General features: G+C 34.6%; 3 protein-coding genes across 3 annotated transcripts in view; all 3 read right to left on the reverse strand.

Moving 5' to 3' along the window:
- Positions 1 to 3994: 3994 nt before the first annotated feature.
- LOTGIDRAFT_162146 (hypothetical protein) lies at positions 3995 to 5469 on the reverse strand (the record flags this gene model as incomplete). Its single annotated transcript, XM_009058072.1, has 2 exons — positions 3995 to 4239; positions 5262 to 5469. Coding segments are annotated over 2 exons (453 nt in total), but the record flags the coding sequence as incomplete, so codon positions are not given.
- A 395-nt stretch (positions 5470 to 5864) lies between these two features.
- LOTGIDRAFT_119776 (hypothetical protein) lies at positions 5865 to 10550 on the reverse strand (the record flags this gene model as incomplete). Its single annotated transcript, XM_009058073.1, has 8 exons — positions 5865 to 6092; positions 6381 to 6503; positions 6701 to 6920; positions 7431 to 7524; positions 8003 to 8135; positions 8628 to 8762; positions 9129 to 9718; positions 10397 to 10550. The coding sequence occupies 8 exons, from the start codon at positions 10548 to 10550 to the stop codon at positions 5865 to 5867; spliced, it is 1677 nt and encodes a 558-aa protein (XP_009056321.1).
- Positions 10551 to 10966: 416 nt separating this feature from the next.
- LOTGIDRAFT_119983 (hypothetical protein) overlaps positions 10967 to 12992 on the reverse strand; it is a gene marked incomplete at both ends in the record, with an annotated part of 11682 nt that continues 9656 nt past the window's right edge. Inside the window, 4 exons of the mRNA XM_009058074.1 lie at positions 10967 to 11195; positions 12097 to 12251; positions 12526 to 12672; positions 12904 to 12990. Coding sequence (XP_009056322.1) covers positions 10967 to 11195; positions 12097 to 12251; positions 12526 to 12672; positions 12904 to 12990 — 618 coding nt within the window. The remainder of the gene's footprint in view (positions 11196 to 12096; positions 12252 to 12525; positions 12673 to 12903; positions 12991 to 12992) is intronic.

The raw sequence follows: 12992 nt of genomic DNA on the forward strand, positions 1-12992 counted from the left end.
GTCCTGACAAAATTTCTCTCAATGCACCCTGCATGGCGTAACCCGTGTTTATGGTGCAGACAAGTTAGACGTAAAACTCAATCCAATTCATTTCATTTTTGATTTTTGCATGGGTTGAGTGACTTTAAAATAAATATATAGCCATTTTTTTCATTTCTCCAAATTCATAAATTTTTGTCCATGAAAATCACATAAGCAGCGTTAGCAAATCGTTCGTATATTTTAACTTCCGGTTGGATCGGTCAGTGTGGTTTTGATTTGGATTTGATACCAACCCGTCCATTTTCCTATCATTTAGACATATGGGAGTATTTACATTTGTACAATAAATAAATGACATATCATTGATTATCTTATAGCTTAACATACAGCTGCACTTCACCTTTGTTGGTCTTTAGATAGGACTTAATGATTTTGTCTGTGACAAATTTAAGGTGGCGTTTACTCGTATCAGACGTTGTATAAAACGTCGTTTCGGCCAAGCACTCTGATAAATAAAATGGTGAGAACATGGAGAACGTGAAAAGTGGAGAATTTAAACCAATAATAACAACTTTTCTCATATGAGAGAGGTTGCCCAGACTCATATGAATTTTCACGAGTTTCATGTTTGTGTGTTCATATTTACAAAACAAATAATTATATAGATGCGTTTTGATTAGATGGTTTGAAAATTGAGGAACATCAATAAGGTCTACTCTCTCTCTAGAGGTTACGCCTACATGCCTGTGCTTTCGTAACATTACTTGACCGTAATGTTTCAACCTAAAATTCCTACATATTTCTTATCTTGGTCTATCAGGCCAGGTTCATCTGCTACAGTGAAACACGTTTCAAATATATAATAGTGGGAGGGGATGTAGGCTCAGACAGTTGGTGTACAACAAACATAAAAAAAATACAGAAAAAAAACAAACAAAAAACGACTTGTAGGCCTTCCAAGGCTTTCATAGTTTTTTAAAAGTTCAAATGTTTTAATCAAATGTATTTCTGTAGTAAACTTTGTGTATTGAATATACAATAGATGTTATCGGCTTAATCGGATTTAAATGAATAAAAATGATATTTTTCTCCCTGTCCTACGTTTCAATACGTCTTAATTGATTTTTCAACATATATTTGAATAATTAATGATTATAATGATTATCTACAAATATAAAAAAGATGAGCTGTCTAAAATCATAACCCACTTTTTGCCGTCAAGTTAACAATCGCCGCACTCACAAGAAAATGTTATTTTTGTCGTTTTAAAGATGGGTTCCCTTATTTTCATTTATGAAAATGAAAATGCTAATACTTATATGAATTGAAAATTGAGGTGTCATATGACTTGGAAAAATACCACTTTGTCTCAAATGTCCATAATTAATTCATAATTAGCTAAATTAGAAGAAAATTACCAGCTGAATTTCAATGAGTGGCGGATCAAGAAAGGTCAAACAGTCTTTTTTTGTTTATCCAGACTGTACATACATATACAAGTGTATGACTGAAGGTTGAATATTTCATACTGGTGATTGTTACTGTATTGCCAAATATTCTTACTTAAAATCAAAGCTGTCAGTGGGCGTATATTACCTTGCCTTTGAATTTGTCAATGTCCCGGATTTAAAACTAGAACAGATTTATTGATTTAATTATAAATCGTCACAATCCTTAAAATGATGTTAACAATAAAGGAAAACATGTTAAGTGAGATATGTTAGACCCTAAAAACATTGATACAGGTATGATCCACTAACAAAACAAAATATTGATCTGTGTTTTAATCAGGTTGTATATGACAAAGAAACATGGAAATAACTTCAATCCAATTCATCTTTTTTTTAATGAAATCCAAACCGAAGTTCCTAACCATTATCCAAAATTAAAGTCAAGCATTGACGTATATTTAAAATATATTGATAAAAGAATATTAAATAATGCGTAACAATCACGTTTTATCTTAATGACTATATTATGGCCCTGATGTAAATTGTCATTAAAACAAACATAATGTTTATAATGAATTAAATTGTCTCAGACATATTGGTGGGTGAAAAAAATACCCATCGCAAGAAAAAAGGTCTGGTGGACCCCATCTTCACCATTGTCAATCTATTACGAAGTCTAATAGCATGACATGATTCATTAGTACTCATCATGCCAACTGCCATCTTCACGATGTCAGGCTATTTTGACTTTGTCTTTTACCTTGACTGTAATAGCCACATTTTTTTTGTATTACGTTTGTAAATGCAGTCATTTGATTGGTTTGTACGACAGTGAGTACAGGCAATCAGAACCGTCGACTAAAAGACTGTAAACATTATTAATTACAAATTTTTTGTCGAGTACCCTGGTTGTATTTGCTAGCATACAATCCAACCAGCTGAGATACATAAAAGGTGGCAATCTAAGTCAAAGTATAAGACGAAGTTCGTATTAGCTTGACATTGTGAAGAAGGAACGATGTTGTTATTTTCAACCAACGCACACTAACAGAACATGCGCCCAATCTGCACCGGAAGCTAGGCATCCTCTATCAGCTTCCATTATAATGAATATTTATATCAAAAATTTAACACAAGCTTTGAACCTGGAAAAGGAGAGGTTTTTTCAACCACCATACTAAGAAAACAAAAATAAACTCTTTTAATAATTATAATTGATCTTTTCAAATAATTTGTTTACGTGATTGTTTACATTATTATTCACTGGAGCAAAGAAACGTTTCTAAATATCGATAAACAAAAACAATGAAGTTTGATTGATAATAGATGTCGAATAGACGATGGAGGTGGAGGCTTGATTTATTCCTTTCTTGTGTTAATAATGAGATGATAGTACTTCCAATCGAAATAAAACGGCATTCTGGTTTTTTCATAGGTCGAAAAAAATTTGCCTCAAATTTATGAAAACTGTTGACCAAATCTAGAAAAAAAATAATCCCGGACTTATCTGAAAGTTTTAACTTAATAAATTCTGCCGTTAATTTTTTATCGCCAAAACTATTTAAACTGTTTACGTAAACTTTTTAATTTCGTTATGCTTTATCGGGGGTGTTAGAAAACTACTGTACAGATTTGAGTAAAATAAACGCCTAATTGAGATATGTCTCCTTCGTATTCAAAAGGTTTCAACTAAAAATATGGAATATAGTTTTAGCTTTTTGTGGAATTGCAGGAACCACAGACGTCTGCTCGAAAATTGGAATGGTGCAAATTGACGCAATTAGTTTGCCTGTCAAAATTTCAAAATCGTCATGACACTCATGGATTTGAAGGCTCAAATTTCGATGGTGAGCTGTGAGCACTATTACTAATTCGCTTAGCTAAAAAAATCCCGTTTCTCAGACTAAAGTATGATTGATAAAAAAAATGGCGTCCCCACTTTTTAATATTGATTTGACTTAAAAAGACAAGTCGAATTTTCCACCATTAGCTCAAGTCAGATTTTTTGGGAATAATGATGTCTGATCTAGATAAGAAAAGTAGCTGGTAGAAGATAAACAAAACGAGATGTCTAGATCGTAATGTTAAATAGACTGAAATAGATTAACCATCGAAATATCAAATTAACCGATGAATTAACAAAGACATAGTCCATCAATTTTTTGCATCACTGTCAGTAGAAATGGTTTAATTTTTCTGGCCAATTTAACACTTCATTACAGCAACACATTATTCAAATTAAGTTACTGTCTTCAGTTAATGTCCATGGACATGATATTGGAAAACCAAATTTGTCGCCACGTATGTACCTTGTCAGGAATCCCGGGATAAATAGGCGTGAGTTTCATGATTTTGACCATGACTCCAAAACTGGTGTCATCAGAACACCTCTACTTTCTATTCATATAAGTATTAGCATTTTCATTTCATAAATGAAAATAAGGGAACCCATCTTTAATGGCAATAATAAAAATAATAGTAATAATAATCACTTTATTAGAGTAAAGAATTAGTTTCAAAAGACTCTTATATTCACCCAATTGAAATCATAAACAAGTGACTTATAGCTGTATAGATAATATAATCTGATTTGTATCATTATTACTAGAGGCGGTGATGACAGGTTGAGTGACCAAAACTCTTTTCATTAAACAAGTAGAGTCGTTAGTACACACAAAAAGCTGGAATAAAAATGCCAGATCTTGTTCTGCAGACGACGATTCCAGTTTCAACTGAGAAATAGCCTGTTTGCTGGTGGGTTTTAATTTACCTCTAGTTCCATTCACTAATATGTTCTTTATGTCTTCTGAAACCAGATTAAAAAAAATTAATATGAAAAAGCTCAGTATACATTTTAAATGGTACATATAAGGGTGATTCAGGATTTATTCCCATATCACCCCTTCGCATATCGCCCCCAATCTATTCCCATTTTGCCCCTTCCCCATTCCCATTATGTCCCGTTCCTATTGGCCACTTTTTCTTTTTGCCACTTTCCCATCTTTCCCCAAAATGGGAAAGGTTAAAGTGGGAAGAGGGCGAAATTGATAAGGGGCGAATAGTGAAAGGGGATTATTTGAGAGGGGGCAATATGGGAAATGGGAAAAATAGCAAGGGACGATATGGGAAAGGGGCAAATAGCAAGGGGCGATATGGGAAAGGGGCAAACAGCAAGGGATGGTATGGGAAAGGGGCAAAAAGCAAGGGACGATATGGGAAAGGGGCAAATAGCAAGGGACGATATGGGAAAGGGGCAAATAGCAAGGGACGATATGAGAAACGGGCAAATAACAAGGGACAATATGAGAACGGGGCAAATAGCAAGGGACGACATGAGAAAGGGACAAATTGCAAGGGACGATATGGGAAAGGGGCAAATAGCAAGGGACGATATGGGAAAGGGGCAAATAGCAAGGGACGATATGGGAAAGGGGCAAAGAGCAATTGACGATATGGGAAAGGGGCCAATAGCAAGGGACGATATGGGAAAGGGGCAAATAGCAAAGGACGATATGAGAAAGGGGCAAATAGCAAGGGACGATATGAGAAAGGGGCAAATAACAAGGGACGATATGAGAACGGGGCAAATAGCAAGAGTCGATATGAGAAAGGGGCAAATAGCAAGGGACGATATGAGAAGAGGACAAATAGCAAGGGACGATATGAGAAAGGGACGAAACGGGGAATGATTTAGAGGTGAACGGGCAAGATATGTGAAAACACCGTTGAAATTTCTGTTGCTAAAAATTTGATCTTTCATTCATGTATTCCTTGTCCATTCATTGTTTTTCAAATTTCCACTTTGTGCCAAATTCATATAAAAAATACCTGAAGGAAGAAGTTTCCAGTTATGAGGAGCCTCGGTATTAAACTGTAGCTGTCCAGACAAAGTAACGTGAAGGTCTATAGTAACTGTAGAACCTGACTGACAGGTTACTGCTTGCTGTTTAACATGTATATCAACATTTAAGTCTTTAATATTAACAGGCCCAGCTGGTTTAACAGAGTCAGTTACATCTGAGAAAATAATAGGTAGCTGAAATAAAATGGAAACAGGTTACGCCATGCAGTGTGCAATGAGGCAACATTTGCCAGAACAGTGATACTTTATGATTCCATATACCAAAGAGATCTTTGAAGTAGAGCAAGTTGAGCACATAAAGCAAGGCTCTTGATCTGCATCACCAACAGGAAAAAATGCCACTATCTTGACCTAGGACATGATCGATCTTTGGACTAGTGAGCATATTATATATGACTCACTGAGCCACCCAGGCTCCTACTAGACTAGGTAGTTTCTATTGAATGCATGTTTCATATAATTTAGAAAAAATATTAATATCACTTTGTGTGTAGAAGAAGACAACTTTCCTTTTTCTGGCTACACAAGAATGCAATTTGGTCATTTTAATATATGCATAAACTGTGTGGTTATGCTTTTTGTTTGATTCCATCTATACTTACTTGTGAAACCACCATAGTCTTTAAATCTAAGACTTTAATAGTATTATTATTAGTGTCTGCTATGTATAACTTCTGTTTGTTGGTGTCTAGTGCCAGTCCACTAGGTTCATTGAGAGTAGTGTCCCCTTTATCACTAACTTCTGTTCTACCAAGTATGGTTGTACACATTTTAGTTTTTAAGTCCACACATTTGATCTGTCAATTACAAACAAGCAAATTGGATTATCTGACTACATTCAAATTGAAAACATCATTTAAAGCATATTTCGTCCATCAATTAGAAAAATTGTTTCCCTAATGACATGAATGTTTTGTTCTTGTCCAATTGTAATTTTTCATGAACCAAGGTTTTCATTTCCATTTGCACACTGGGTACTCTCTCTGTTTTATCTTCAAAAATTGCCATTTGAAATATACCCTACCAGTGTGGTTGGACGCAAACTCAGTTGAGAAGTGCAGAGTGGTATAAGGTGAATTATTTACCTTATGATTATAAGAATCAGCCATATAAAGTTGATCAGTAGATTGTGATGCTATCAAACCTAAAGGATGTTGGAGTTTAGCTTCTACACCTTTACCATCCACATCACCATAAGCAAATAAATTCTGAAATTTAAAAAAAAAAATCAAAATGCACAATTTAACCATTTGCCAAAAAATTTCAAACAACAAAAAAAACTCAGTGTGTTATTTGGTATTTGATATGGTATGGATTGGTATGGCGTCACAATTTGCTAGCTAACTGTCCACGATATTTCATTTCATTGTCATTAATGAGAGAAAACCAAAATGGCATCACTTACTGTAGGATCTCTTTCTCCACCAACCAAACCTTTTACAGCCCCATCTTTTAGACTAATATAGCGTATACTAGAACTTTCACTATCAGCTATATACAAGCTATCATTAGAAAGTGTTAGTCCAGAAGGTTGAGCGAACCCTGCTTTCTGTGGATAACTATTATTTCTGTTTTCTTCGGCACCACTGCCAGCAAATCTGATACAGGTTCCACTACTGTACTTCCTGCAAGATAATGGTAAAGGGAAGATGCTCTTAAAATTTCCAAATTAAATTCCAAACCAGATTATAGTACCCATTTGCAGCCAAGTTGACTTGAATAACGAGTAGAGATCAGCTAGACTTCAACACCCTGACTAAGATTTGAAACTGCAACCACCATTTGTTGTTTGTAATTAAGTTGACTTGAACAATGAGTAATTATCTGACTTAAACATGCTGACTAGGATTAGAAACTGAAACCATCATATTTTGTTGTTTGTAATTGACTTGAATAATGAGTAAAGATAAAATATTTGTTGGACATGACCAAGCAGATGACTTCAAGACTTCAGCACTCCAACAAACTGAGCTACAGATGTCTTAAATATTCCTTTATATTTTATTTATTGAAATTGCTGTAGAATATTTACTTTCTTAATCCATATATACTTCATATTGGCAATTGTTGGTTTGCTACTAAAGTAATAATAGATCAAGTGATAATAAATGCTGATTAAATTAACATATACATACATTGCTTTATACCAAGTAACATCTTGTAGAAAATAAACCCATATTTGGTGTGTACCTGCCATAGCTATATATAATACATCATTCCGTGTAGACCCTGTAATATTCATGATCAAAATTGTAAGCTGCGCTAATCAGTAATAGTGTTCACAGCTCACCATCAAAATTTGAGCCTTCAAATTCATGTGTGTCCAAAGTTATCTGCGTTTGAATATTCAATTGACGACTCATCAATTTAAGATACTCTGTGATATGTGACATAGAAATAGTGAGTAAAATTTCTAGTTTGAAGTACTTTTAAAAAGAAGTATTTCTGAAGACTATCTACATATATTCAAGACTAAAATTAACCCAACCCAACCTTTAATACTCCTTACATGAAAAAAACGTCTTATGAAGTGCAACAAAACGAATTTTTTTTCGATGGAACTTGAAAGTAGTTTAATGATGATGACAGTCATTATTGAGTGAGTATTATATACAGGTGCGCATTATAATAGGAATTATACAGTATACGCATACGTTTTTCTTTAACTTTGTAATTTCACAATATACATCATAAACAAGTGACGTACCTGGTGATCTGCCAATACAAACATCCCACGGTGATGATAATATTTGATTGACACCTGTAACTCCACCCTCTTTATCATTTCCCATTTGTCCAGTACCTGCTATGGTTGTCACATGTTTGGATTTTAGGTCAACCTATGAGTAAAATATATATATATATCTCAATATCTTGAGACACTGTGTATCTTTAAAGAAAGTGCATCTTGAAAACACTTTGCATCTTTAAACACTGTGTTGAAAACACTGTGTATCTTAGACACTGTGCATCTTGAAAACACTGTGCATCTTTAGACACTGTGTATCTTTGACATTGTGCATCTTTAGACACTGTGTATCTTTAGACACATAGGATCGTTAGTACTTGGTTTATTTATTGCATCTTTAGACACTGTGTATCTTTAGACACATCGGATTTTTAATACTTGGTTTATTTATTGCATCTTTAGACACTGTGTATCTTTAGACACATCGGATTGTTAATACTTGGTTTATTTATTGTATCTTTAGACACTGTGTAGCTTAAGACACATCGGATCGTTAGTATTTGGTTTATTTATTGTATCTTTAGACACTGGGTATCTCGGGACACCATCTATCTTGAAGTTGAAACAACATGTATTAACTCACCTTTCTTATAGCATGATTCTCAGTATCAGCAATATAGATATAATCATCTAGTCTACAACATCCTTGTGGTGATGAAAACATGGCGGTTTCATAATCTCCATCTTTAAATCCTTTCTCTCCATTACCAATTACATTCTACAAGAAAACAAAAAAATTCTTTACAATTTTCATTTTAACTAATTAACAATTTGTCCTATTTGCAGAAGCTATAAAATATGGTTGCATTTCCACATACCATTTTAATAATTGGTCGACTCCGTCTGTGACCTCAGGACATTTCCAACCATTCATCAATCTTTAGCAGGCGACAATCAAACTTACTGCCAACTGTGCTGTACTGTCTAATGATTTTTACAGGTCCTTTTCAGTACGTCTTCATTCAGCCAGATCTAACATTATTATCATAGGGTACACATATTCCTATCTGAATTCATGTTTACTTGATTTTTCAGACCCACAGAAATTTATCTAGGCTATATTTCTATTAAACTGACTATTTACCTGAACTATACCATTTAAATCTGTTATTAAAATTCTGTGGTTGCCGGAATCACTTATAATCAATTCATCATCAGATAACTCAATTTTTCCAGGATAACGCAAGGGTGTTGCTGGGAGCTTCAATTTCTCTAAACTAATAGGCACTTCATAGGACTTCAATTCACCTTCAGATTTAAAATACTCTACAGCTGTTTCTACAAACTCAAACAGTTCTTCTCTGTGCCCTTCCCCAACTAAATTAAATAGATATTGACCACTGGGACCAAGGATAACAAAGGTCGGCCAACAAACCACTTCCAATTTTTTCCACAAAGTTGCTTCAGAGTCGTTCACTACTGGATGTGTGATGTCATATCTCAAAATAGCACTTAAAATGTTTGCTGTCAATTTTTCATTTTCAAATTTGGCAGAATGAACTCCAAGAACCACAACTCCATCTTTGACAGAAAATTTCTCTTCTAAGGCGTGAAGGTCTGGTAAAACATGCATACAGTTTATACAGCAATATGTGAAAAAGTCCAACACAACAATTTTTCCACTTAGTTGATTTGACAAGGAAAGTGGTTCAGATACATTCAACCATTCAAATTCTGAAGAAAAAAAATATTCAGTGAAAAATTACTCCTAATTGAGTTTTAAATGTAAAAATAACATTAAAATTCAAGTCAAAAAAGTAAAAAATGAAATATTAATAAAAAAAAAACTGTTGTAAATCATTTCTTTTCTAACACATGATGGCTATCTGCAACTTGGCATGTCAACTCAGCATTCTTTCCAATATCAAAGGGCCAACACTGGTTTTATCTTTTACTTTGATATTCAACCACAAGCTTGTCTAGTGTAATAAATTTTTGTATGAGATCCACAAACAAATATCATTGGTGTTAGGGCCTACAAATTTTACTGATTTTAAGAAGGCAAGCGTTAAAATAGCAGGGCTTACCAATAATCTTAGAAAGACTTTGTTTTGATGAAAATTCTAATTAAACCTTTTTTTGGTTATATAACAAAATTTTGTTGAAGTGATGATGTTTGCTAATGTTAATATTTATTCTTATCAACACAAAGTTATTAAAACACAACACTTGTGAGTACTAATTTGAAGTAGTAAATGAGTATGGACAGGCAGTAGCCTAGTTTTTTTTTTGCAGATATATAAATATTAATGACAGTTATCAGGCAATCAAATGTCAAATATTATTCACTTTAAGAATAGTATGAAGGCAAAACAAACCAACCGATTACTAATTTTGAACGATTTCATTTACCTTTTGAAAACTCTGGCACTTTAAAACTGGATTGTCCACTCAATTTCTTTATGTGTTGATTAATTAGTGATTTTCTCTTCTCTTTATCGTTAACTGTTGATAAACTTTCACTTAAATCAGAGCAGTGACTCAGTACATCGTAGATGGAAGCCATTTTCAATGTAAATAACTGCTACTTCCGTTTTATTCAAATGCCCCGCCCATGTTAGTCTTGATTTACCAGACATTCTTATATAACTCATTGATTATAAATATTTCATCTACTGGTTAATCGAGTTTCAAGGAGAGACAATCTGACTAAGACTACAGTGATTTCTTTGAACAGTTTTTGTTCTTATCTTCTTCCACAACGTAACAAGTTCCCTATAAAACCCAAAATGGTAGCCGAGGTGCTCTGCGACTGGATTTGTCATGAGTCCAGACAAACATGCTAATTTAGCCCATATTTTAAGATATACAGTCATATGCGGGTGAAAAAACTGTCCACTAAGCTATACAGAATTATATTAGAATATGTAGAATTAATACTAGAATACCATTTTAAACATAAAAAAAACAAATTTTATTACATCACATGACACTACAAGTCCGACTTTTCACGTTTGCAAAACGTTTTTTAACGGATGATTGTGTTATTTCTTCCATCCCATATCTAAATGCCGGAACATTGAAAAACTTGTCTTTTGGCTCTTCTATCACTGAAGTTTCACCAACTAGAAAATGTGTTGTCATCTTTCCCTTCCCTTTCACATTTATTTCCCCTCTTTCTTTGAACAGAAAATTGGAATCGGCCAAGGAACTGAAATCGACAAAAACAAAAGGGATTTATGATGTCGCTAGGCTTGTTTAGCTGCTGCTTTTGGTGCTGTTGTTAATGCCGATGATGATGATTTATGATGTCGCTAGGCTTGTTTAGCTGCTGCTTTTGGTGCTGTTGTTAATGCCGATGATGATGATTTATAATGTCGCTAGGCTAGTTTAGCAGATGGTTATGGTGCTGTTGGTAATGATGATGATGATGATTTATAATGTCGCTAGGGCTAGTTTAGCAGCTGGTTATGGTACTGTTGTTAATGATGATGATGATAATTTATAATCTCGCTAGTGCTAGTTTAGCTGCTGGTTATGGTGCTGTTGTTAATGCTGATGATTTATAATGTAGCTAGGCTAGTTCAGCAGCTGGTTATGGTACTGTTGTTAATGATGATGATGATGATGATGATTTATAATGTCGCTAGTGCTCGTTTAGCGGCTGGTTATGGTGCTGTTGTTAATGCTGATGATTTATAATGTCGCTAGGCTAGTTTAGCAGCTGGTTATGGTACTGTTGTTAATGATGATGATGATGATGATGATGATGATGATTTATAATGTCGTTTAGCTGCGGGTTATGGTGCTGTTGTTGATGATGATGATGATGCACTTATGCTACAGCTGCAATTGCTCACGGTGATTATTTTGCCTCCTGATGCTTATATCGCTGCTGATGATGATTATTATGTCGCTGTTTGTGATGCTGTAGATGAGATTGACGATTATGTATGCTGATGCTAATGATAAAACATAAGGATCGTCGAACATGAAAAACTGATCACTTATCATATGATACCAATAATAGGTACGGGGATGCTAAAATCGCCAAGAACATCTTACATATGGAATGACTGATGATACTAGAAGGGTTGTTTAAATCTACTTACTGATAGGTGGTGGGACTAAGATGAATTCTGCCTGGTAGACCATGACTTTCCATTCTGGAAGCCGTGTTGACGGTGTCACCAAACAAACAATATCTCGGCATCTTTAAACCAACAACTCCGGCTACCACTGGACCCGTATGAATTCCAACCCGAATCTACAATGACATTTTTTACAAGAATATATTTCACGTGTATTGACGTGGACAAAGTTATACCAACTTTCTGAAAGAAGAAAGGCTGCATGACTTACCGCATTCTTGTAACATGAAATGGTTTTGGGTTGTCCGACATTCTCACTTACCACTTGTGACATTTTATTGCCTTCGAACCTACAGCACCTCATCGCATATAAAACACCAATCCAACTCGCTATACTTGTTCTTCCAAATATAATAGATATCTAAAACAGATCTGAGGAGGCTAATATACCTGAATTGGACGGCCTGTGTGAGGTGATGGAACTTGACGAGCTTCTGTTATCATGTCTACAGCGAATCTAGCCACTGGCGTCGAGTGATTGGTGGTCTTTTCTGGTACACCACATACAATCATATAGGCATCCCCGATTGTCTCTACCTACAATTACAATTGAATGGGTACCTTGCAAAGTTTAACAATTTTATGTACTTTTCAATCCAAAATGTTGCTGACAAATTTGATGCCCGTATACAGTGTATACTGTGGATGAACAACTTGTCTCTTGTTAGAATTGGAAAGGACCAAGGATAGCAGCTTGGATTCTTGGGAAATATATCAATACCAAGTGTAGATCACTTTACCCTTTGATAAACTAAGTTGACTGTATACCTTATAGACACCATGTTCGTCTGTTTTCTGGTCGAACCGTTGATATAAATCATTTAACATGTTAACTATCTGAAGTGGGGTACATGCCT

This window comes from Lottia gigantea (genome assembly GCF_000327385.1).
Source record: "Lottia gigantea unplaced genomic scaffold LOTGIsca_32, whole genome shotgun sequence".
NCBI classification, from domain to species: domain Eukaryota; kingdom Metazoa; phylum Mollusca; class Gastropoda; family Lottiidae; genus Lottia; species Lottia gigantea.